Source organism: Ursus maritimus, unplaced genomic scaffold, assembly GCF_017311325.1.
Source record: "Ursus maritimus isolate PB19 unplaced genomic scaffold, ASM1731132v1 scaffold_5, whole genome shotgun sequence".
Taxonomy (NCBI): domain Eukaryota; kingdom Metazoa; phylum Chordata; class Mammalia; order Carnivora; family Ursidae; genus Ursus; species Ursus maritimus.
The window spans coordinates 33,574,101-33,599,399 of record NW_024426663.1 but is presented as its reverse complement, the minus strand read 5'-3'; the positions used below and the strand labels follow the sequence as shown (position 1 = coordinate 33,599,399).

The 25,299-nt window shown below is 35.6% G+C and overlaps 1 protein-coding gene across 1 annotated transcript in view; it reads left to right on the top strand.

The window, feature by feature from the left end:
- Nucleotides 1–25,299, top strand: part of TNPO1 (transportin 1) — a 55,524-nt gene that overhangs the window by 13,470 nt on the left and 16,755 nt on the right. The window contains exons 7-18 of the mRNA XM_008691310.2: nucleotides 3,493–3,574; nucleotides 6,567–6,689; nucleotides 8,591–8,709; nucleotides 12,932–12,992; nucleotides 13,512–13,680; nucleotides 16,968–17,120; nucleotides 18,275–18,500; nucleotides 20,459–20,630; nucleotides 21,858–21,944; nucleotides 23,077–23,184; nucleotides 23,318–23,476; nucleotides 23,557–23,644. Coding sequence (XP_008689532.1) covers nucleotides 3,493–3,574; nucleotides 6,567–6,689; nucleotides 8,591–8,709; nucleotides 12,932–12,992; nucleotides 13,512–13,680; nucleotides 16,968–17,120; nucleotides 18,275–18,500; nucleotides 20,459–20,630; nucleotides 21,858–21,944; nucleotides 23,077–23,184; nucleotides 23,318–23,476; nucleotides 23,557–23,644 — 1,547 coding nt within the window. The remainder of the gene's footprint in view (nucleotides 1–3,492; nucleotides 3,575–6,566; nucleotides 6,690–8,590; nucleotides 8,710–12,931; nucleotides 12,993–13,511; nucleotides 13,681–16,967; nucleotides 17,121–18,274; nucleotides 18,501–20,458; nucleotides 20,631–21,857; nucleotides 21,945–23,076; nucleotides 23,185–23,317; nucleotides 23,477–23,556; nucleotides 23,645–25,299) is intronic.

The following is a 25,299-nucleotide window of genomic DNA, read 5'->3' as shown; positions in this document are numbered from 1 at the left end:
TGCATGCTGTAACTGTTAGTTTAGATGTTCTTTGGAGCTTACTCCAAGAGTCCAGTCTGTATTCAAAGGATTATGGTTTGAACAGTGTGACCAGAGGGTAATCAGGAATCTTCTTCCTGCCTAAATGCTGTATTTAGTTCTTTTTCTTTTATTTCGATTTAATTTTAGTTTTCATCTTAAGTGGTACTTAATGCAGTGTTGTTCTCAGAGAGGAAACTTAATCGATGCTCATTTATGGTAGTGTCATGCAAGTAAGTAGTAACATTTTCAAAATAAAATGTTACTCTTCCCGAAATAGTTAACTAGATAGTATTCCTGTTCCCTAGGAAGTCGTCTTTTAATCTTTGATCTAAGGTGATGAAAGAAAGTGTGGTAACTTGCATATGTTACTTCTAAGAAACTCACTTTTTTGTGACTGCTTCTTAGCAAGTAAAAGAAAAAAGAAAAGTACAAAAAACATATTCCTGGCAGTTGGTATACCATTGCTAGACGTAAAAGTTTTTTGTAATTTTAATACATTTTTGTAGCTGATCATTTGTTTAAACTTAACTAGGTAGAGTTCAGTAATACAGAAATGTTTCTATTCAGTGAATGTTCATTATTACTCATTTCAGAATCTGTTCCACATACCACTAAACATTTTTCTTCATTTTAATGTATATTTGGGTAAATGTATCTGCTGTGTATTTTAGCAATACACTAAACTCCATCTTTATAGGATTTTATTCTGCATTATTTAATACCTTATTTATACAGCTTAACTGATAATTCCTATGTACTCTTAAAAAATGTTTTTCCATCTTAATAACTATTGAACTTTGAGACTATAGAATGAGGCAAAGGAATGTAGTTTTATCTATCACATGACAAAGCAATTGAAAAATTAGAGCCATTTTATTTTTTAAATCATACCAGAGGTACACAAAGTTGGGTTATGATTTTTAGCTCATGACGTTCTCATCATGGCCCACTTCCATTTTTTCTTTAGTTATTTTTAATAATCACTCAAATCTACCATCTAAAACAAAAGCTAAGGTCTTGATGACAACAACCCACATCTAATCCCAACTTTTTCCTTCCCTTGCATTGTTAAAAATAATTTTTTTTTAAAGATTTTATTTATTTGTCAGAGAAAGAGTACGTGAGCCCACAAGCAGGGGGAGCAGTAGGCTCCCCACTGAGCAGGGAGCCCGATGCAGGACTTGATCCCTGGGATCGTGACCTGAGCCGAAGGCAGACAGTTAACCAGCTGAGCCACCCAGGCGTCCCTAAAAAATAAATGTATTGCATATATATGTAAAATGCATGTCTGTATGTGTATGTCTTTGTTTTTAACTTCATAAAAAATATGAATTTAATCCTTGGCGGCTTTTTAAAGTTAAGATTACGTTTCTAAGATTCATCCATATTTTGTCATTATGGTTCATTTGTTTTGACTACCGTATACTGTTTGGCATGATGATTATACAATTTATTCATGTTTGTACTCCTCCCTCCCCTCCCCCCCGAGTTTGGGTGGCTTCCAGGTATTTGCTGTTGTGGATAGTGCTGCTGAAAGCATTTATTTGCTTGTCAGTGTTTGTCTATTTGCAAGAGTTTCTCCAGGAAGACGTAAAATCTTTGGGGAGTAATTTCTGGGACATAAGGCAAATAACAAGGAAAGAACACTGAAGTTTTCCAGGGTGGTTGCATCAGTTTATACTTTCTGTTAACAAAGCACAAGATTCTCTGAGTGCATAGCATTTAGTATTGTCATGTATTTTAATTTTTGCCAAATAGATATAAAATTGTTTTTCATTATGAATTTGATGGTTTTCCTGTCATTAGTCATGTTGAACATCTTGTCATAGGTTTATTGACTGTTCGTAGTACCTTTTTCTTTCATCTTTTTCTCTTGGGTTATCAGAAAAGGCAGACAGGACAAACGAAATAATTTCATGATGAATACTGTGGAAAAATAATGAGAATAAGGGGTTACAATACAGGTATTACAATACAGATATTGTATATAGAATACAGCATAGAAGGTTTTCTGTAAAGGTAACATTTGTGCAGAGACCCTGAACAAAGTAAAGTTGCAGATCTTTGAAAGGTCAAGAAGAAGGACATATAAGACAGGGAACAGCAAGTATAAAGGTCCTAGAGTTAGGGACAAGCCTTTTACAGTGACAGAAGAAAAGTTAGTAGCCCAGTAAGAAATGAAGTTAGGAGAGTAGGAGTAACCACATTATAGTGGAATGTCTAGGCCAGTAGTCCGCAAACTGACCCATGGGGCCAAATTCAGCCCATAACATGAGCTAAGAATGATTTTATACTTTAAAAGGTTGTGTTTGGGGGATGGGGGATGAGCTGCCACAGAGGTCTTATAATACTTACCATTTGATCTTTTGTAGGAAAAGTAGATTGTGTGGGTTTTTTTTTTTAAGATTTTATTTATTTATTTGACAGAGATAGAGACAGCTAGCAAGAGAGGGAACACAAGCAGGGGGAGTGGGAGAGGAAGAAACAGGCTTCCAGCGAAGAAGCCTGATGTGGGGCTCGTCCTGTAATGCTGGGATCACGCCCTGAGCCGAAGGCAGACGCTTAATGACTGAGCCACCCAGGTGCCCCAGATTGTGTGTTTTTGGAACAATCTGCACAAGGGTAGTAATGTGATGTTATTCATGTGTGTCTAAAAAGTTGTAGTGGGGTTTGGTATAGTGGAAGTCAGGAAACCAGTTGGAGCTGTTGGAGTAATCCTGATAGGAAATTATGGTTTGGACTAGGGAAGAAGTGATTGGCTTAGGGGTATATTTTTAAAGGTAGTGCCATTAGGAATTGCTGTGGAGTTGAATTGGCTATGTCTGAACACAAAGACTATAGACTTTTCCTCATTTTTAGTTTTAAAAGGAATAAATAGCCATTATTTTAAAATCTGTAGGTATATAAAATAAATTTCCATTATGCCTCCATTCATCTTCCCACTCTTCAGAGGTATCCACTATTAAAAATGTGCACGTGTCCTTTCCGACACTTTACACTTTAAGAGAAGTACTAATGTAATGCTCTGGAACCTGTGTTTTTCACTTAAATTATCATTCATGGGGGCGCCTGGGTGGCACAGCGGTTAAGCGTCTGCCTTTGGCTCAGGGCGTGATCCCGGTGTTATGGGATCAAGCCCCACATCAGGCTCCTCCGCTATGAGCCTGCTTCTTCCTCTCCCACTCCCCCTGCTTGTGTTCCCTCTCTCGCTGGCTGTCTCTATCTCTGTCAAATAAATAAATAAAATCTTTAAAAAAAAAATTATCATTCATATTCTGAGTTAAGTATACAAGGAAATTTAACTCATTCTTTTCACCGCGTGTGTGTATACACACATATATATATGTATGTACAAACACATTTATGGCTATACTTACACCATAATTGTTTTATGGAAGAATAGTTCTCAGTCTTCTGTAACTAGAAGAAAGCTATAATGAGCATGTGTTAAATTTTAAATTTTGTTTCTAGGTCTCATGCCGTTGCATGTGTCAATCAGTTTATCATCAGTAGGACTCAAGCGCTGATGTTGCACATTGATTCTTTTATTGAGGTAAGATTTGTCTCTCCCCCTCCCTCTTTTGCTTTTGGGAAAGTTAGAAAATGTTAAAGTATTTGTGATAGTATTAAAATTGGATACAGTGATTTTTGTTAACTGAAAATAAAAGCATTTTTCCTCTATTAAACTGATTTTTTTACTTAACGGTGTAAACATTGATTATAGTTTGTGGGTTTTTAATATCTTAACTAGGAATTTTTTATTTGAATATACTATTCAAATTCCAAAGATAGATCTGAGTCTCCCAGTTCATTTGCAGTATTTGAAACATGAAACACTGGTGAGTCTGAGTAATCTTAATCCTAAATTTAAGATTAACTTAAACTTACTCTTTATTAAGAATCTGAAGCCATAGACTGGTAAAAGGCTGGTGCTTCATTTTACATTGGTTTCTGTCATGGAATTAGAGGTGTCAGGAAAAATTTGACTCTTAAATCTCAGCAAGCATTTCTGAAAGACCCTTTTACTTTTTTGATAAAAGCAGAAAGCCAAGCATAATTTTCTGGCCACGAACTCAAAGCAATAGAACTTGTTTTCAGAACTACTACCACTTGATAACAGCAGTTGTGAACAAGTTGTTAAAGTTCCTTAAGCACTTCACTTTTATTTTCATTAAATGAAAGTTAAATAGTCGTTTCCTTTCCAGCTGTTTTTTTTTTTTTTTTTAAGATTAATTTATTTATTTTTAGAGAGTGAGCCTGGGTTGGGGGGAGGAAGAAAGAGAATCTCAAGCACTGAGCCCAACATGTGCTTGATCTCATACCCATGAGATGATGACCTGAGCCAAAATCAAGAGTTGAATGCTTAACTAACTGAGCCACCCAGGCGCCCCCCCCTCCCGTTATTCTTTAAAATTTTAGAAGCCATCCTGCTAGTATTTTTGTTGGGGAATTAAAAGAAGGAAGGGGGAAATGGTGTAGTAGCCATGAGGATCCTCTAGCCATTTAAAAGGTGAAACTAAAACATGAGTCTTCAATGGATATTTACTCAGTCACACTGTAAATCAGGCACTCTGCTTGGTGCTAGGGATACATAAATAAATTTTATGCCTCACAGTGTGTTCAGTCTACTTTGGTGTAGAGGGTAGTGGATGATATTAAAAGTCTGAAGTAAGACTGCCAGGGTTCAAACAAAGCTCAGCTCCACAGTTGCTAACCTTGGGCATGTTATTTAACTGATGGTTTCAGTTTCAGCATCTGTAAAATGAGGGCAATAATAGATCTACCTTGTTGGATCGTTATAAAGGTATTTGCCGTAACTAAATTGGAACAGTGCATGCTACAGAATAAGCAAGTCTCCATGTTAGCTACAGCTATTACTGTTTTTAGGAGTAGTAATTTTAAGAGTATTTCCTCTTAGTGTTTCATAGCTTAAATAGGGAACAGGGATAGATAGGCCAATGCCTTATACAGAAATATAATTCAGAATAAAAGAAATAAAATTTTCTCTGAAAACAAAAATTCCACATGACCATACTCAGCAAGTGGAGCAAGAACATTACCCAACATTTTTAAAATATTTCCGGCTGGTGTTAAATACCATGTTAACACTTTTTTGCTCCTTGATACCCTAAAAGATTAAACCAGTTCTCCGTCCTCCAAGAGGAGTAAACCTCCAGAGGAGGTGCCTGGTACATAGTAGGCCTCGAAAACCATTTGTTAAATGAATAAGTGGGCCATTTATTTCTGTAATTATCATTGTTTTCATCCAGGGCAGATGTTTGCTGAGTGTGACAATACTGAATGAAAAGTGTGTTCGTTACTCATACGTGGCTAAAACATACCTTGACAAAGCCAGATATTTGTACTTAAGACATCATGAAATTCAATGAAGGACTGTATCAAGTGTATATAAAATAAATCTGATTAAAAAAGGAAGTACAGAGTTTGGAAAGCAAAAGATGCAGGGGCAGGACTTGTGGAAAGTGAAGTTTTTAAAATTTTACAACAGTACTTCACATGCTGTCACATTTGATATTTGAATTTCTCCATTGTCTTACCCCTTATAATAAAATTTCAGGTTCCGCAATTTGGAGATGTTTCTGTGATTTTTTGAGAAAAGATGGTGGGACACTTTGGATTTTACTTATTTTTTTAATGATCTTTTTACTACTTTTAAATAAGTGTGTGTGTGTGCAGATAAAGAAAAACTCAGGAGTGAGATGGGGAAAGGCTTACTGTTTTTTCTCCTCACATCTCCTCTTTGCAACCTCTACAAAAGTCAACTTGTTCTTCTAGCGGAGGTTTGTTGGTATAGTGGAGGAGTGTGGACTTAAAATTCCATGAAAACCATATTCAGATTCCCCCTGCCTAGCAAGTTAGGTAACTTCTAAACTCCTTTATCTGTGAAATTTAATAATAATGTCTTGAAGATTAACCAGTCTCGTTGTTTGTTCAGGCTTTTTTTTCCCCCTTCACTTTGGTGACAAACTTGTTAACAGCTGAAGATCAATGGCTACTTTTACCGTTTACTCAGTAGTTGACTTGGTGAACAACAGCAGTTTGGGGTTTAGTTTTTGGAAACTCAGCATCCATTTCCCCATTATTGATGCTTTTAAACACCTTGTACCTGTTAGTACCTTAAGAATCAGTACTGGTAGAAATCTCTTGACACACAGTACTTTTGAAGGAAAATCAAATTGTATTGTAAAGATTATCATCTTCTGGGTGAGCTAGATGAATGCCCCATGTCCTAATGACATGGTTTTATTCTCAAAAACTAAAAATTACCTTAAAACACAACCATTCCTATTCTTTCTAAAAGAATGGCTTTAGATTATTTATCAAAATAATAGTTTTTGGCAGTTATTGTCCTATATTTAATTAATTGTTTTATAACAATATTGCAGGCCAGTTAATTTAGTCTTTATTTGTACCTTACCTTGCTTTCTTTAAATGTTACTAACTTATAGATGACTGTTTATTATGTATAAACCTTTCTAATATATTAGAATGCTTAACTAGAAAAAATGTTTCTCATGCAATAGAACCTCTTTGCATTGGCTGGTGATGAAGAACCAGAGGTACGGAAAAATGTGTGCCGGGCACTTGTGATGTTGCTTGAAGTTCGAATGGATCGCCTGCTTCCTCACATGCATAACATAGTTGAGGTAATACAGGTGACCTAAAGGTGCTCTCCTCCTTTTTCGCCCAAGAAAGATCTTGGGAACAAAATGTATAATGTTAAATTTAACACATTTGTTGGCAGTGAACTATGAAAAACAGTTCATGATTGTCTTGAAATTATAAGTTCTCTTTATGGTTACTTTTCTTTAGTGAGATTTAAGATGTTTATAGAGGAGGAAAGTTATTTAAAGGAATAAATAGCTTTTAACAAGAATTACTAAGAAATATTTAAATTATTTGTGTTCGCTAGATATGTGTTAGGGTAAGTGATCACTAGAACCGTGGTAGATTACGTGGCACATTCTTGTGTCATTGGGGTTTGGAATTAAAGTTAAGTGTTTGTTTTCCACCCATTACTGGTAAAGATGATCTGATACACTTTATGGTAAAAGTGAAATTTCTGAGTAGAAAATATGTAATTGTTATAGTTAGTTCCAGCAAACCATTTAGATTTTACAAGATTCTTTCAATCCCTGTACAATTAAAATAATTTTACTAGGAAATTCATGATCATAGGTTAACCATATTTAAAGAAAGTAATACATAATAACAAGAATAAAATTATTATTACAACAAAATAACTTGTTTGGGCAGTACTCAATCCTGCTAACAGCAAACTGTACCACCTAATTTTCGTAATATTACTGGATACAGTTGTAAATGAGTAGTATATAGCTTTCCAATTGTATTAAATAATACATTATTTAGATCCTCCTTTTCACCTCCAGAGATTTATATGGTGTGGAGAGGGAAGATCTTTTTTTAAAGGATGGGGGTCTAAGACGTGTTAGAAAAAGGCTAGCATCTGTAGTGTACAGCAACTCCTTTTCTAAAACATAAGGAAAGATAGTTGTAGAGGTAAAGATAAGTAACAGCATTAGATGGGAATAAGTGACATTTTCCGTGATGAACCTGTTCTCTCTGAAGTGCTTAGAAGAATCAATCCAGTTGGTTGAAGGTTTAGTGAAAGTTGGAGCTAACTGGAAAGTTAAAGTTATTTTGTCATTTGCTGGGGCCGTGTCACAGGTGGGAAGCCTAATTTGTAATGCTACAGTTATTCAGCAGTACTCAGCATGGTAGTAGGACATGGTGTGGAATGTAGTAGGGGTTGGCCTATCACAACTCTTGTGTTGCCACATTTTGCCATGTGAGATGTTTCAGTCTGGAAGAGGATATGTACAAAGGCTTCATCCAACACTTGACCCCATTTCCAGGCCCAGGTACATTGGAAAATCATAATGAGTACCTCTGATTTATATTTATTTTGTTTTTGCGCATAAAGGTTTTTTAAAGAGGGATAGACACTGTGCCTTTGGATAAATTTCAGATCAGATGTTCCTAAAATTAAGAGTGAATTTGGCTTGGCACGTTGGAGACTGCAAATTATAGTTGCTCTAAGAAATGTCCCTACTTCCTTCCAAATATAAAAAATTAAGTTTTGTAATTGTATAATATGTATATATCACTTTACATGTGTGAAAATATATGCAAGAGACAGGTGGAGTAGTTATGTTATAAAAAAGATTTTTCATTTTTTAATGAAAGGTATAATGGAGTTTTTTATTTTGATGTTTCTAAGAAAACTGTTTAATTATTAATACATGTTTAAAATCTCAGTGGTTTCATAAAAGAAAACACACCTATAACAGAAGCAGATCATAGTTTGAACACTTTTCATTAGGCAGCATTCTAAAGCGGTGGTTCTTTAAGTTTGGCTGCATTTTAGAATTGAGTTGGAAACTTTCTTAAAAATCCAAAGCCAAGGTTGAGAATCACTGTAAAGTTCAAGGTGATAGCATAGGACCTTTAACTTGTTGGAAAAGGCTTAGGTTTCTTTTAGTATTATGATTTAAACTGATTAATATTAATGCTGCTTTGTTTTAAGTACATGCTACAGAGGACGCAAGATCAAGATGAAAATGTGGCTTTAGAAGCCTGTGAATTCTGGCTCACTTTGGCTGAGCAACCCATATGCAAAGATGTACTCGTAAGGCATCTTCCCAAGTAAGTGTTCTTTCTTTTGAGTGCTACCTTGTTCTTAAATTTAACAGTGATCCCTTATTTTTACATTTTTATATTGCATTCTACCATCAGGGAATGAAGTTCTAAAGAAGTCAGACTTAATTTTACTTGGCATAACTGTAGGTTATAACTAAAGAGATTTTTTAGGAAGCAATTGTTTTTTGAGATTTTTTTTTTTATTGCAGATGGTTTATTCTAAATCATAGTCTTAATTTTGGATAATTCGTGGCACAGTTCTTTTTTTCTTTTTTCTTTTTTTTTTTTTTTTTCTTTAATCATTTCAATTTGTAGACTCTGATGGGGTTTTTTTCTCCTCAAAACTGGTTTTCTAGTAGTTGTGATGCCATCCAATTTTTGGTTAGCCTATTATTAAGCCTATTTTTAACTCAATGCTGTTAAATCAGGTTTTTAAAAAAATTTTTTTTCCAATTTCATTGAGATATAATTGACATAAAACATTGTATTGGTTTTAGGTGTACAACATAATGATTTGATACATATGTTAAAATCATTTCCTTTTAGAAGTAATGCTTACCTTGTTTTGAAAACAAAGTAATACAGCCTCATGGAAGAACATTAAAATGAGGACATTTTCAGGGGCACCCTGGTGGCTCAGTTGATTAGACAACTGCCTTTGGCTCAAGTCATGATCCTGGGACCCTGGAAATGAGCCCTGTGTCAGCCTCCCCGCTCAGCAGGGAGTCTGCTTCTCCGTCTCTCTCAGCCCCTCCCCCCACCACATGCATGCTCACTCACATTCTTTCTCAAATAAATTTTTTTGGGGATGCCTGAGTGGCTTAGTTGGTTAAGCATCTACTTTCGGCTCAGGTCACGATTGCAGGGTCCTGCGATCGAGCCCCACATTGGGCTCTGCTCAACGAGGAGATCTGCTTCTCCCTCTCCCTGCCGCTCTGTGATAGCTCTCTTGCTCTCTCTCAAATAAATAAAAATAAAATCTTCAAAAAAAATTCTCTTTTTATTAGGGCACCTACCTGGCTCAGTTGGTAGAACATGCGACTCTTGGTCTAAGGATCATGAGTTCAAGCCCCATGTTGGGCATAGAACTTAATTTTAAAAACAAAGGGGAAAAAATTCTCTTTTTTCATTGGCTACATGAAGCTTCAGGAGAAAGCTCCTTAATAGACCTAAAAACAGTGATCTGCCATACAAGATTGGAATTCATCTGACACATGCCATATTGCTACATGGTTTCAGTTAATTCCGGTATCTCACTTGCCAACTTCATTTTCTTACCCAGCTTTGTCGGTCCCTTATTTCCTGCACATCTTTTCTTTCTTTCTTTCTTTCTTTCTCTGGCACAGATGACATTGATCCACAAATCAACTCTACTGACCACAAACCTCCAATTACCCTGCATCTTCCCTGCTCTGGACTAATAAACTATCTTTGCCGCTTATCTTACGCTGTTGGGAAAATTTCCACCACCAGGAAATTGATGGCTTTAGAAATCCATGGTTTTCAGTGTCAAGTGGACCCTTCATGCTGCCAGTTTTTCTTGTTCCAGATCACTTTTTATCTTTCATTCACTAGAGCAGCTATTCAAACCTTTATTGTTCATCTGAATTCTCTTCTTTCATTCTGAGCACTTCCGCTTTATAGGGAAGATAAGTGACCATCTTGCCCCAAAACTCAAGAATAGATTTTCATGTGAGTTGTCTTCTACCTAACCAGTATTTCAGTTGATGCTCTTGGATAGCATAGTTTTGTCTTCAGGGACCTCACTCCATCAAATAGATAAATTCTGTCTTTGAACTTTCTCCCTCTTCATTTTACATAACTTTGTAATTTTCTTCATCTTAAAAAGAATAGACAGGGCTCACTGCTTTACTTCTTTTCTTTACCTCATGTTAACTGCAAGTTTTATAGTCAGCCATCTGTCCTCACTATTTCCCCCAGATTACTGACAGAGGTGGTAAATGATTTAATTGTTGATGATTGAAATGGATCTGACTCTGCTGCAAAATGCCTGTAGCTTATAAAATAGGGCTTTATTTATTATAAATTTGATATAGTTATGTTACATTAGCTATACTGTTAAATTACTATTAATTTCAATGTGAAAGTGTGGCTGTCCCACATTTTTTATATCTATCTAAGGAATTTTAAATCGCACTGCTTTTCCCTATTTACTATTCCTTTAGTTAAGATGGTAGAGTTGTACTAAGAATTGGTTTTGCACATATTTATTTAATTGACATTAAAGGGTTTAACTCTTTGAAGTAAGGCCTCTACAAAGGCCTAACACATGAATGTAGAGAGTGAGAGTTTCTTACATCTGGTGTGGGGAAAGAAAATTATTTTTGGAGTCAAGCCAAACTGGTTTTGAATTCTGACTCTCCCATTTACTTAAAATTAACGACCTTGTGGAAATAATGTAACCTCTGAGCCTTGGTTGACTCATCTGTAAAATGGAGATTGTTAATACCTTTCTCACTGAGTTGTAAGGTAAGTGCTTATTAACAAGCCCACAGCTGGTAGTCATGAGTATGAATTTCTTTTGGCTGTTCACATTTCCCAAGGCACCCAGAACAATTAAAGGTAGAGTTCAGAAGCAGGGAACTGTGGACTTTTTCTTTTTTTTTTTAAGATTTTGTTTATTTATTTATTTTGAGAGAGAAAGAGAATGTGCCAGCAGGGGGTGGGGGTTCGGGGGGTGGGTGCAGATGCATGGGAGAGAAAGAATCCCAAGCAGACTCACCGTTGAGTGCTGAGGCTGGACGTCTAGTTGGGGCTTGATCTGCTGACTCTGAGATGACGACATGAGCCTAAATCAAGAGTTGAATGCTAACTGACTGAGCCCCCCAGGTGCCACTAAAAACTGGACTTTCTAAATGTTTCCCAAGTTTTCTCAAAACCTTTTATCCTCAGTAGACTCTTAAGCGTGTGATGGGCCAGTGAGAAAGGAAATCATCAAAACTTAAGGAAACAGTCAAAGCTTAAAATTCTCAAAGCTACAAAAGGAACTGTAGTTAGTATTTTGACCTTTTCTTAGGTGTTCTGGTAAATTTTTTTTTCCCAACTATTACAGGATACCTGGGATTCTATGTTTACAGATATCTTGGTTCTGTTTTAATGATTATATTAATGCTTCAGATTAGATATGATATCCTGATTTAAGCATTTTCTTATTGGAAATTTAAGTTCTTGATTTCTTAAGAAACTAAAATTTCCTAACTTTATTGAAGGCTAAAATAACCTTATTGGTAGAGCTGTTTTTTACATTTTTGCATTATTTCTTTTGAATAAATTACTTTAGACTTAATATATTTTACATTTTATTTTTATTTTTTATTTTTTAAAGATTTTATTTATTTATTCGACAGAGATAGAGACAGCCAGCGAGAGAGGGAACACAAGCAGGGGGAGTGGGAGAGGAAGAAGCAGGCTCATAGCGGAGGAGCCTGATGTGGGGCTTGATCCCATAATGCCGGGATCACGCCCTGAGCCGAAGGCAGACGCTTAACCGCTGTGCCACCCAGGCGCCCCTATTTTACATCTTAAACACTGTCGTCTCTTTTATTAAAAGGAGTACAAATACTGAATGTAGGCTAATTGTAAAAATGTCACACTATTTAGAAATAAAGTAAATGATTAATTTTACCCCTTTTTAGCCTATTCGGTTCCCTCTCCAAAAATATCAGTGTCTTTTGTATCTCCTTCCTAGATAGTCTATTTATACAAGTAATTACATGGGTAATCTCATTATTTTTAACTCCATTGGAAGCGTGCTAAATGTGTTTTACGTGGTTTTCATTTTTAACTTTATTTTTAACCAAGCCCTAAATGACAGACATTTAGATTGTTTCCAGTTTTGTTACTTCATCAAGAAACTTAAGTTTAAAAATTGGGAGTGTTTTGTAAAGATGTTCAGGATAAATTCGTAGGGGAGAAATTACTAAATTTTGTGTTACTAGTTCTGTGTCTAACCACTATTGACAAGCTACCTTATGTTTTAAGATTCCATCCAGTAGATCCCATGCATGAGTATGTACAGGGCTTGGGAGATATGTATTAGGAATACTCATCATTTGAGAAGGACAGACATCACAGAATATGCTCTAAAACCAGATTAGCAGTGGTGGTTGTCTCTTCGGTATTTCTAGTATATGTAAGGTCAATAAGACTTCTTAATAATTCGTACGCTATTTTTAGATCTTTGTTTCATAAATTTATTTCTTTATAGATTGATTCCTGTATTAGTGAATGGCATGAAGTACTCAGATATAGATATTATCCTACTTAAGGTAAGGAAACTGTTTTCTGATGAATAGGCAAGGTTGTTTTTTATTGACTTTAGAGAATCTTTGAATTTGACTAATAGCATATTTATTTAAAATAGACCCTGTGTAAGTATGTTTCTTCTTATGTGTTATATAGTACAGAGTTCAAAGATAGAAGCCAGCAGTGAATTTTGGTGGTAATGTACTCTAACTTCATTGGAACCAGATGGTGACACTGGTAGAGTTAGCATAAATTTCCTGTTGATTTAAGGTACTCTGGATTATACCAGCTGATGGGAGACAGTGTAATGCAGTTAAAAGGCCCTGAACCTAAGATGTGTTATATGATAGTTTTTTTCCTCCCCTCAGTAAAGAATTATTTTCTGCAGACGGGAGTGGTTTTTAATAAAGAGGTATACTTCAAAACCATGTACATGGCATCATCTCTCAATATTCTGATTCTTTTATTCATGAACCTATTATTAGCTTATAATGATATTTGAATATCATCAACATTTTTCTTTAAAAAAAAAAACAAAACAGGGTGATGTTGAAGAAGATGAAACAATTCCTGATAGTGAACAGGATATAAGGCCCCGTTTTCATCGGTCGAGGACAGTGGCTCAGCAGCATGATGAAGATGGAATTGAAGAGGAAGATGATGACGACGATGAAATTGATGATGATGATACAATTTCTGACTGGAATCTAAGTAAGTCAAAAGGAAAAATACAGTTACCTGCTTTGGTAGCAACTTTATTGAGAACAATTCATATATTGTACAATGCCCTCATGGAAGAGTACAATTCAGTGGTTTTTCATATACTCTCAGAGTTATGCAACCATCACCACAGTAAATTTTGGAGCGTTTTCATCACCCCAAGAAGAAACCCTGTTCTTATTAGCGGTCACTCCCCATTTTCTTCCAGTCCCCCAGCCCAAAGCACCTACCAGTCTCTCTGCTTTCTCTCCGGATCTGCCTGTTCTGGACATTGCCTATAAATGGAGTCATACAATCTGTGGTCCTTCATGACTGTTCTTTCACTTAGCATGTTTTCAGTATTTGTCCATGTTCTGGTATGTGTCAATACTTCATCTCTTTATAATGTGGGAAAATAATCCATTGTATGGATATACCACATGTTATTCATTCATCAGTTGATGGACATTTTATTTCTCCCCTTTAGCTGTTGTAATGATGCAATGAACATTTATGTAAAGTTTGTGTGGGGATGTATGTTTCACTTCTTTTGGAGATACAGGAGTGCGATTACTGGTCATCTGATAACTCTTCGTTTAACCTTTTGAGGAACTACTAGGCTATTTTCCAAAGTGGCCCCACCATTTACTTTCTTACCATCATTGTCTTTAGGGTTCCAGTTTCTCCATATGCTTGCCAACTTTTGTTACCCTTTATATTATGGCCATTTCAGTAGATGTGATATCTTATTGTGGTTTCGGTTTGCGTTTCCTGGTGTACGTGTTCTTATATCTAATGTTCATTCTATTTCTTAAAGACTTCTTACCTCAAACTGCCATTTCTCAAAAGGCTGTACATTTGACATTATGAAATAGAAACATTGGCTGCAAGCTTTTCCTGTTTTCTTAACATAAACTTATTTTTCATGATAATTTGCATGAGTGTTAGTTGATCATCAAGGATCAATCTAAAATAGGATAAATTGTTTTGTCGTACTCAAACTTACAAAAGAAGTGTTTTCAGATCTCTTCTTAGTTTTCAGCCTTGGCTGCAAATCCGTATCATCTGTTGAACTGGCATTCTGGGCTACAGTCGAATGAGATGAGGGACCGAGACACCTGTGTTTTGTTCTTGTTGGTGTGCTGCTTTTTAAAGCTTCACTGCTCTAATTCAGGATTTCTCAAACTCAGCGCTGTTGCCGTTTTGCCACATAATTTTTTGTTGTGGTGGCTGTCATGTACATTGTAGGACGTTGAGCAGCACCCAGCACACACAGATGTGACAACCAGCAGTGTCTCCAGACATTGCCCATTGTCCCCTGGGAAACAAAATTGCCCCTAGTTAAGAACCACTGCTGGCAATTCAGTGTTGCGATTTGTAGTAATTGATGAAGCAGGGAAAGACATGAATCATCAGCCCAGACTGTAATTCACTTGGTTAAATAATGTTAATTCTTCTTGCCCATATAGTTTCCTGTAACAGTTCTTAGAGTGCCCAGTATGCCCAAGCACTAAGGCAAAGACTTGGAATGCATATCCCATTTAATCTTTACAACAGCCTTAGGTTGGTAAGGAAACTGCAGAAAGAGAAATCTACCTGAAGTTGGTTAATTAACATGGCTAGTACTAATGGCACACTTAATTTTGGAACCCAAATCTCCCACAGCAAGAGAGCCCAAGATCTAAACTGCTATCATATTGCAGTAGCCCCTGTTATCTGCAGGGGGATATGTTCTAAGATACCACCCCCCTCACCCCGTGGGTGCCTAAAATCACAGATAGTACCAAACACTGTAAGTACTGTTTCTTCTAACACATACATACCTATGATAAAGTTTAATGTATAAATTAGGTACCATGAGAGATTAACAATAATAATTAATGATAAAGTAGAGCAATTATAGCAATATACCATAATAAACATTATGTGATGTCTCTCAGAATTTCTTACTGTGCTGCATTCACCCTTCTTGTGATGATATGGGATGATAAAATGTCTACATGATGAGATGGGGGTGTGACTGAAATAGGCATTATGATGTAGTGTTAGACTACTCTTAACCTTCTGATGATACATCAGAAGGAAGAGCATCTGCTTCCAGATTGCGCTTAACCGAAGGTAACCGAAACCATGGAAAGCAAAACTGCACAGTGGGGGGCTACTACACCTCCTCGTAGTATATCCCTACTTTTAGGCTGGAGGCAGGATGGATGAAGATTATAATATAGGTAACTTTACAAAAGCAATAATGTATATTGAATTGGGGGAGGGAACTACTTCCTCTTAACATCCCACCCATTTTTATATCCTTCCAGAAGTTTTTCTATGCACATGCCAAAAAGTGTGTGTGTGTGTGTGTGTTATATGTATGTATGTATCTATCTATATATATATATATAGATAAGGGGTTTTGTGGTTTTGTTTTGGTGTGTGTTTTTTGTTTTGTTTTTTTTTTTTTTTGAAGAGGTTGACTTCCCAGCAGTGAAATGAGATTAAATGTACTCTTGTTTCTTTTCCATTTATGGTATAACTAACTCATTCTGTATCAGTACATAAGGATTTCTTTGTCTTTCATGGTAGCATAGTACTCATTTGTATGGATCTACCATAGAGTATAACTAAGACCCTTACTGATGAGTAAGGTCTTACTTCTAGCCAATTTAACAGCCTTTTTTGTAAAAGGATTTTAATATTGTTTAATGATTTGTGATAAAGTATTTAGTATGCCTAATCCCACTGGGGCAAATTTTTTATATTACATTTTTGTTCTAAGTTTTTGTTTTCTTAATTATACATTAAATGAAATCTGAATTGATACATAGTTCCATGGCTAATAGTTCCTTTATCTAGAAGGAATGTTTTTTATTTTATGTTTCGCGTGCTGGTGACTTGGTGAGATTTACTTGCCTACCCTCCTGCCAAGTCATTATGTATTTAATTCTGAATGATGTACCACTAAAAATGTTAAGTAGAAATAATAAATGTACACATTTTACTGCCTGTTTGTAGAAGTGGGCATTACATCCCAGAAGCATTAAACTGGGTGGAACAGTATTTGTTTTGATTTTTCTGTATAGATAAAAGAATCCTAGTTAGCAGTCATGTACACAATAGAATATCTTCATCATTAGTTTGCTAATTCTTGGTCATAAAATATTTCTTGTTGATAGAGACAGACTGCCTCCTATTTAATTGAATTCTTTGAAACTAGATGTATAAATAAGATGTACATATAACAAATACGATAGTAGCGTTAATGATAATAGAGTTTAATACCTTTGAATTAAATATTTCTTTAGGAAAATGTTCTGCTGCTGCCCTAGATGTTCTTGCAAATGTGTATCGTGATGAGCTTTTGCCACACATTTTGCCCCTTTTGAAAGAATTACTTTTTCATCATGAATGGGTTGTTAAAGAATCCGGCATCTTGGTTTTAGGAGCAATTGCTGAAGGTAAGTCTAAGTCAAAACTGAACTGTGAAGTCCTTAATAGGCCCAAATGCAGAGGGACCACTTTAAGAAATGTTATTCTAACAAGCAAAGACGATTCAATTTGGAATTCACATACTTTTTTGCTCTCTTTTGTTGCTTATGTGGAATAGATGACACTATGATCTACATTAACCTTTAAAAAGATGTTTAAATCCAAAAACCGTCTTAGCAAAATCAGAGAGGGAGACAAACCATAAGTCCTATGATCTTAATCATGGGAAACAAACAGGGTTGCTGGAGGGGAGGTGGGAGGATAGGGTCACTGAATGATGGACATGAAGGAGGGCATGTGATGTAATGAGCACCAGATATTATATAAGACTGATGAATCACTGACCTGTACCTCTGAAACTAATAATACATTGTATGTTAATTAATTGAATTTAAATTTTAAAAAATTAAAAAATAAAAGGAATGAACTGGGAAAAAAGATACCTAAGTAGCAGCATTAGCAAATGATATTACAGATAACTAACAAAAATGGAAAGACAAATAGCCCTTAAACACATGAAAAGATGCTCAGCCTCACTCACAGTAAAAGAATGCAATTAACAAAACAAAATCCACCTTAGGATAAGTTTTTACCTTGAACCAGTTAACTATTATTAAACAGCCGTAGGCTTACTTCTAACCCCACCGAGATATTTTACAAAAGCTTCTGTTAAAGGGAACACAATGAGAAGACTGATGTCAGAAGCATCAGTCTAGAAAAATAATTTTCTCCTTTGGTAAGTGTAAGAAACATGGTAGGAGAGTCGCATCAACCTCCATAAAGGGTTACTGTGTCTTGGAGATGGGCCTGTATATACAAGAAGTTGAATTATTTTGTAGGCACTTCTGAAAGCCGTAATTTGTTTGGCAGAAGTAAAATGAGCTTTCCTAACCCTACTAGAAGATACTTAGGAGCACTTAGCTTTCATTTCTTTTTTTAAATTTTGGAACAGATTATTTATTAGAGAATATTTATTGCAGTGGAGATAATATAAATATGTTTTCTATTTTTTTGATCTGAATATTTTTCATGGCTATATTTATCAGTTTAGTATTCAACTGAAATAATTTTGTTTTAACTGAATCTTAGCATTTTGTGAGAGATTTGTTACTTTTTTTTCCAGGTTGTATGCAAGGCATGATTCCATACCTGCCTGAGCTCATTCCTCACCTTATTCAGTGCCTCTCTGATAAAAAGGCTCTTGTGCGTTCCATAACGTGCTGGACTCTTAGCCGCTATGCACATTGGGTAGTCAGCCAGCCCCCCGATACGTACCTGAAGCCATTAATGACAGAATTGCTAAAGCGAATCCTGGACAGCAACAAGAGAGTACAAGAAGCTGCCTGCAGGTGGGACAAATCCATAACATTATTGATTATGGGGAAAGGGAGTAGGTATTTCAGTGAGAAATTAATTTTCAGCTTTGTGGTGGAATATTGGTATTAAACTTTTATTACCTGTAGTTTTTACCTGATGATTCTGTAAATCAAAATGTGAGTCAACTAGGCATCCGTCTTTGCTGTTCCTTCAACTCATTTTTTTTTCTCTATGGTTGTGATAACTGTAGAATTCTCCTTCACCCTAATTCTCACAGACATCTAGAGTGGTGATAGTAGGGGTCCTGCTCTTGAAGGGATAACAAAGTTTGAGCAGATTCACATCATTAGGTTAAAGGTCAGCTACCACAGCTCCATAGGAAGTCCCACAATGACTCAGTCATCTTTCACTTAGTGAATCCCCTCCAGTAGCTGCTCTGTCGTTTGGGTTTGGGGCTGTCTGTGTTTTTAGATCAGCAGTTATTTTCATTACTATAAATATTGAGTTTTCTGAAACAAACCTTTGTGTTCTAAAAAGGCCTGACACATTTATAGCTCTTAACTTTTTATTAGAATTGCTTTACTGTTGACTTTGTTAATAAGAAAAAATAGCTGTTGAAAAAGAGGAAAATAAATTTAAGTGGAGTTGTGCTTTACCAGATGTGAAGCAAAAATACCTGAAAGCATTCTAATTCTTAATAAGATGAAAGAACGTTGAACCAAAGGGGCTTTGGTATTAATAGCACTACATTTTTTTTTTTTAAATGAGGGGAGGATACGGATTATGTTTGGTTTCCTGCAAGTTTTTTTTTTTGTTTTAACTCTTCACTAGTCATTAGGCATATATTAAATGCTGTGTTTAGACTTAGAGGGTAGTATAGAATACTAAACAACTATATAATTATAATTCATGGCAAGTGTTGTAAAGGAAATACATAAATAGCTCACAGTTTAAGACCGGGCTTTCACTAACAAATAGCTTAAGCCTATTATTTGAGGAAATTGCTGAGTGGGTAGAACAGAAAATAATACAAACTTTAATTTTAGAAATGAAGAGCCAGGTACACCTTAAGAGTCCAGACAAGTGTAGGCCTAAATTGAAGTAACTGCTCAGACTCTGGAGTGTTTGTCTTTTGTGTTTCTCTTAATAGGTAAGCCATACGTAAGGCAAATTTGTAATAACAAACACACCGTGCATTCTAATGTATGGTGTAGAACTTAGACCACCATTTTTAAGCTTTACTGAGGAAAAATTGACAAAAATAATCCATATATTTAAAGTATACAGTGTGATGACTTGATAAACATATGTTATGGAACAGTTAGCAAGATCACTTGCTAAGACATCCATCACCTCACATAGTTGACGTAAGTCTTTGTGTGGTGAGAATGGTTAAGGTCTACACTCAGCAACTTTCACATATACAACACTGTATTATTAATTATAGTCCCCGTGCTGTACTTTAGATCTTCAGAATTTATTCTTGTAACTGAAAATTTGTGCCCTTTGGCCACCTGCATCATCCCATTTCCCCCTCCTGCTAAGAGAAACACTTAGGAGGTCGTGACGCTGTGCTAAATTTGTTGAATGACTAAATATAAGAACCAGCAACATCCCTGCTCTGCTGGGAGCCTGCTTCTTCCTCTCCCACTCCCCCTGCTCGTGTTCCCTCTCTCGCTGGCTGTCTCTCTGTCAAATAAATAAGTAAAATCTTTTTTAAAAGAAAGAAAAAAAAAAAAAACCAACAGATTTAGATTTTACTATTGTAGTGAAGCAAATGCCCATAGGTGACAGCCTCTTTGAAAGAAGTGATAGGAAATGGGGAAGAAATAATAAAAATAAGCCTCTGGTATGGTGAGGTCAGGAGATAAGCATATACAGTGTAAATAGATGTTCTATATACTGTAGACTGTTTCCTACCCGTATGATAAACTGCAGCAGTAATAATCTCTCTCTCCCACCTCTTTTTTTTTTTTTTTTTTAACTGTAGTGCCTTTGCTACCTTAGAAGAGGAGGCTTGTACGGAACTTGTTCCTTACCTTGCTTATATACTTGATACCTTGGTCTTCGCATTTAGTAAATACCAGCATAAGAACCTGCTCATTCTTTATGATGCCATAGGAACTTTAGCAGATTCAGTAGGACATCATTTAAACAAACCAGTGAGTATCTGTGATTAACTATTAAGAAAAAAATATGTACCATATTTACAGTCAAAAGGTTAACATATTTGGAAATGAAATTGGAGAGATACAAACATTTAGTGTTGGCTACTTTAAGAATGTAGATCTTAAGAAGTCAGCAAGTGTATTTACTTTCTACATAGTATTAAAAGTAGATATGTTCTTGGTGTGGAAATCATACCAGCATATCACATGAATGCACCAACACTTAGAAAAAGGAAGACAAAGGTCTTACATGTGGGTTTCAGCTTTTACTTAATTCCAAGTATTTTTATCTACCACTTCATAAATATTAAAGCTTTAGAGTACCACATCTAGACATCTTTGTTTTCTCACTAGAACTTAGAGGTATGAATATACACTAAGATAAGACAATTAGTAATTGGGATAATAAGTTAGAAATGCCAAAAAGTGGTGTAGAAGAAGTATGTATGGGTAAGGATCCAAACTCTGTTTTTAGTAAGGTTAAGAAGATGATGATGGAATTGGATTTGTTTAAATAGGATTTAAATAATAGAATTTCAGGCTCAAAATTCCCAGCAGAAGAATAGATTACATGTTTATGATTGCTATATGAAAAGTTAAAAAAAATTGTGTTTAGAAGTTATACTTAAAATTTGGTGCAGGAAACTTGGTTTGTGGGTTTGCTTTCATGTTGGTTGATTTTGTTTTGTGGGAAGGGGGTGGAGAGTGTTTTTCTGAATGTGTTAGACCCTTTGGAATCTGTGCCCCTTGTTTACATGATTACTATTGTTTATTTAGTATTTAATTATTTGTGTATACTAAAGTTTAAATAAAGACACTTAAATAATCGTGAATCTTATACAAATGCCTCTGTAAGTTTACCTGTCATTTATAACATAGTGTACAGCAAGGACCATACTACATGTTACAAGCTCCAGGACTGAAAAAATTCAGAGTAAAACTTACACAGATTATCCCTGATGATGATCAAATAATTTTTGGGTGGTGTTGTATTTGTGTACATTTAATTTCAAAAAGGATATAAGAGGACTTAAAAATAGAACAAGATTCTGTAAAAGCAGAAAATAAAAATTTTAAAGGTGCTAAGTAGAGCAGACTGAGTCTTAAAATGCATTCTGTAATGATTTTACACAATTACTCTAAACGGATTTTAATTTTCATAGACCCAAAATGGACTTGTTTACATATGATAGTGGAGCTTTATGTGTTTTTCACAAATAGGAATATATTCAGATGCTAATGCCTCCACTGATCCAGAAATGGAACATGTTAAAGGATGAAGATAAAGATCTCTTCCCTTTACTTGAGGTATGCTAAGCTGGTAACCTTTAGTTAATCGAATAGTGTGTTTCATCAGAAACACATGTGTAAATAGAAAATGTGGGAATATGTGATAAGCAAAATGTTAATAGATGTACATTTTGAACCATTTCTGTTAAAATGCTGAACAAGTGCGTAACTGCCCTGATTTAATTATTTTACATCCATACTAAGAAATATTGTTAAATAGAAAAACCATAATAGATGTGTTAAGTTGGTTGGGTTTTGTTTTGTTTTGTTTTTCCTGAGGTCATTAAAGGATTATATTACATGTTTTCTCACCTGCTCTGCTTCAGTGATAATCAGTTATCTTGGAGATCTTTCCATAGCAACATATATATGTCCTATATTTAATTGCATTTCTTTATATAGATACATAGCTATGCATGACAATTAATACAGTTCAGATTATTTTATGTGTTATATATCTATATGTATACACACATATAGTCAAATGTGAAGTAGCGTTGAGTCTTGGTGCTAATAAGGGAGGGACTTTGCTTCATACCCTTTCTGTCCAGGTTGAGGTTTGATAGTTGGTATGTTATTTAAATTACTGAACGTGGAATCAAATATGATAACTTAAATGACTTTATACTGGTAGAGCCATTTCAATCATTGTCATTCTTGTTTCCCCTATCATTTCAGGGATCATCACTTCTGCCATGGTTTGTCCCTAGCCAGAGAAGGAAAAACTTCCATGACTAAGCAATGGCTGATTCTGGGCCCAACAAAACTAGAAAAACCATTATGATTAAATAGATTTGCTTTCAGGCAGGGGCTCAGAATATGCCCATTAAAAGTCCACGCATATCCTTGAGCAGGATGAGAGGATAAACAAATTCTCCTATATTTGATGAAAAACTAAGCACATGTAATACTTAATCTGGTTCTCTAAGGATAATGTTCATTACAGAAACTTTTGAGGAAACCTTCTTTTACCAGCAGCAAACTTAACAGCAATGAGTGGCAAAGAGGAGAGGTCTGAAAAGATAACCTGTTATTGTAGAATAGTAGAGTGGGCTCATAAATGACCAGAAACTTACTGAGTACGCTCTTAAGTATTTATCATAATTTTAAATATATCCAGAAATTTACACGTGTACTTTATTCTTTCTAGTGCCTATCTTCAGTTGCCACAGCCCTGCAGTCTGGTTTCCTTCCATACTGTGAACCCGTGTACCAGCGTTGTGTAAACCTAGTACAGAAGACTCTTGCACAAGCCATGGTATTTTTTAAAAATATTTATTTCTACCCTCCTTGGCATCACAAACATTTTTCTAAGGATGGACATAATATATGCAAATTTTTTCACCTAATTGATTTGAAGTAAGGTTTTTAATACTTTTGTCTAATTTCAGCTGAACAATGCTCAACCAGATCAATATGAGGCTCCTGATAAAGATTTTATGATAGTGGCTCTGGATTTACTCAGCGGCCTAGCTGAAGGACTTGGAGGCAACATCGAACAACTAGTAGCCCGAAGTAACATTCTAACACTAATGTATCAGTGCATGCAGGTGAGACTTGTTTAATTAAAATGTATTAAAACCTGATTCTCTGTGTCACATTGGGGTTAATTTCTTCTTATTCCTTGTAGGATAAAATGCCGGAAGTTCGACAGAGTTCCTTCGCCCTGTTAGGTGACCTGACGAAAGCTTGCTTTCAGCATGTTAAGCCTTGTATAGGTATGAATATTTCCTACTGCTATGATGTGCGTAACATTAGTTTTACATCAGTTATATTTCTGTATTATTAAACTGAAATGTCATGGAATCCCAACATTTATAAATGTACATTCTGCTAGTTAAGGCAGCTCTGAGTGAAGCAGGTAGGATGGAAATGCCCTTGCTCCATTGAATTCATAATCACTTGAGCAGCCCATGAGGCACTCACTCGTATGACTCGAGAAGAGCTGGAAAAGTGTTAACTTAGTGTGAAGGACACCCACCTGTGAAACCTCAGTACCATATGCTAGTTTATTGGTAATTTTTGAGCAACCTCTTTTTTGGGGGGGTTAGAGGTACCCAGAAGTAATAGTCCTCCTCATAAACCAGCATACTTTTTCAGATATCATATGAAACTTTTCAAACAATTTACTTTAAAAGTAAATAATAGTTTGTTTTTGTTTTAATATTATAGCATTTGTCTTAGCCTTTTGTGACGATAATAAGGGATTCCTTGAATAACGTAAACTGAATTGCTCTCAAAATCATGGATTTAATTGGGTTTTTGGTTTTCTTTGATTGCTATATCCCAACGTTTTGGATGCTAGTTTCTTATGATACACAATTTAGTGGACCATGGTTTAAAACATGGACCTGAAATGGTTTTCTCATTTGATACAGTTGTACTTTGGGTTTTTTGGCTCCCCCCCCCCAATTTGTTTGAGATACAATTGACATAGAACATTGTGTAAGTTTCGGTGTATGACATAGTTTGATATAGGTATATATATTGCAAAATCACAATAAGTTTAGTTAACATCCATCACCTCATGTACTTAAAAGATTTTTTTTTCTTATGAGAACTTTTAAGACTTTTAATACACAATATAGTGTTGTTAATGATATTCACCATGACGTACAGTGCATCCCCAAGACTTAAAATTGGAAGTTTGTACCCTTTGACTAACTTCACCCAATTCCCAGTTGTGCTTTTAAATAACAACTGTATTTCTGAACTTGGAATAATAACATTAATTATGCTATATTAAACCCTCAAGTTTAAGCCTAACTACTCTAAATGAAAGTGTAATGAATTCTTATTTTATGAGAAGGTTCTTCTACCAATACCTACCACCTGATTTAGTTTTTATGAATTCAAACTTGTACGAAGGGTTTTCTTTCTTTAAGACTTTTTAAACCATGTGTATCTTCTTCAGGAGGTACACTGTGTCTAGTTATCTTTCTTCTTTTTTTATGTTCTCAACCATGATGATTATTTTCTAGATCAGGGTTTCTCAGCCAGGGCAATTTTAACACCTTGAGCCCCGAACATTAGGTAGTGTCTGGAGACATTTTGTTTAACCCTGGGGTGTGTTACTCATAACTAGTAGATAGACGCAAAGAATGTTGCTAAACATCAAGTGGTGCATGATACAGTACCCTTCATGCGTGCCCCCCCCCCCATGCCAGAATGATCTGGACCAAATTATTAGTATTGCTGAGATTTAGAAACCCTGGCTTAAATCTACTAACTTGGGTGCCTGGGTCTCTCATTCAGTAAAGGATCTGCCTTCAGCTCAGGTCATGATCTCAGGGTCCTGGCATCAAATCCCCTATCGGGCTCTCTGCTCAGTGGCCAGTTTGCTTCTCCCTCTCCCTCTGTGATCTCTCTTGCT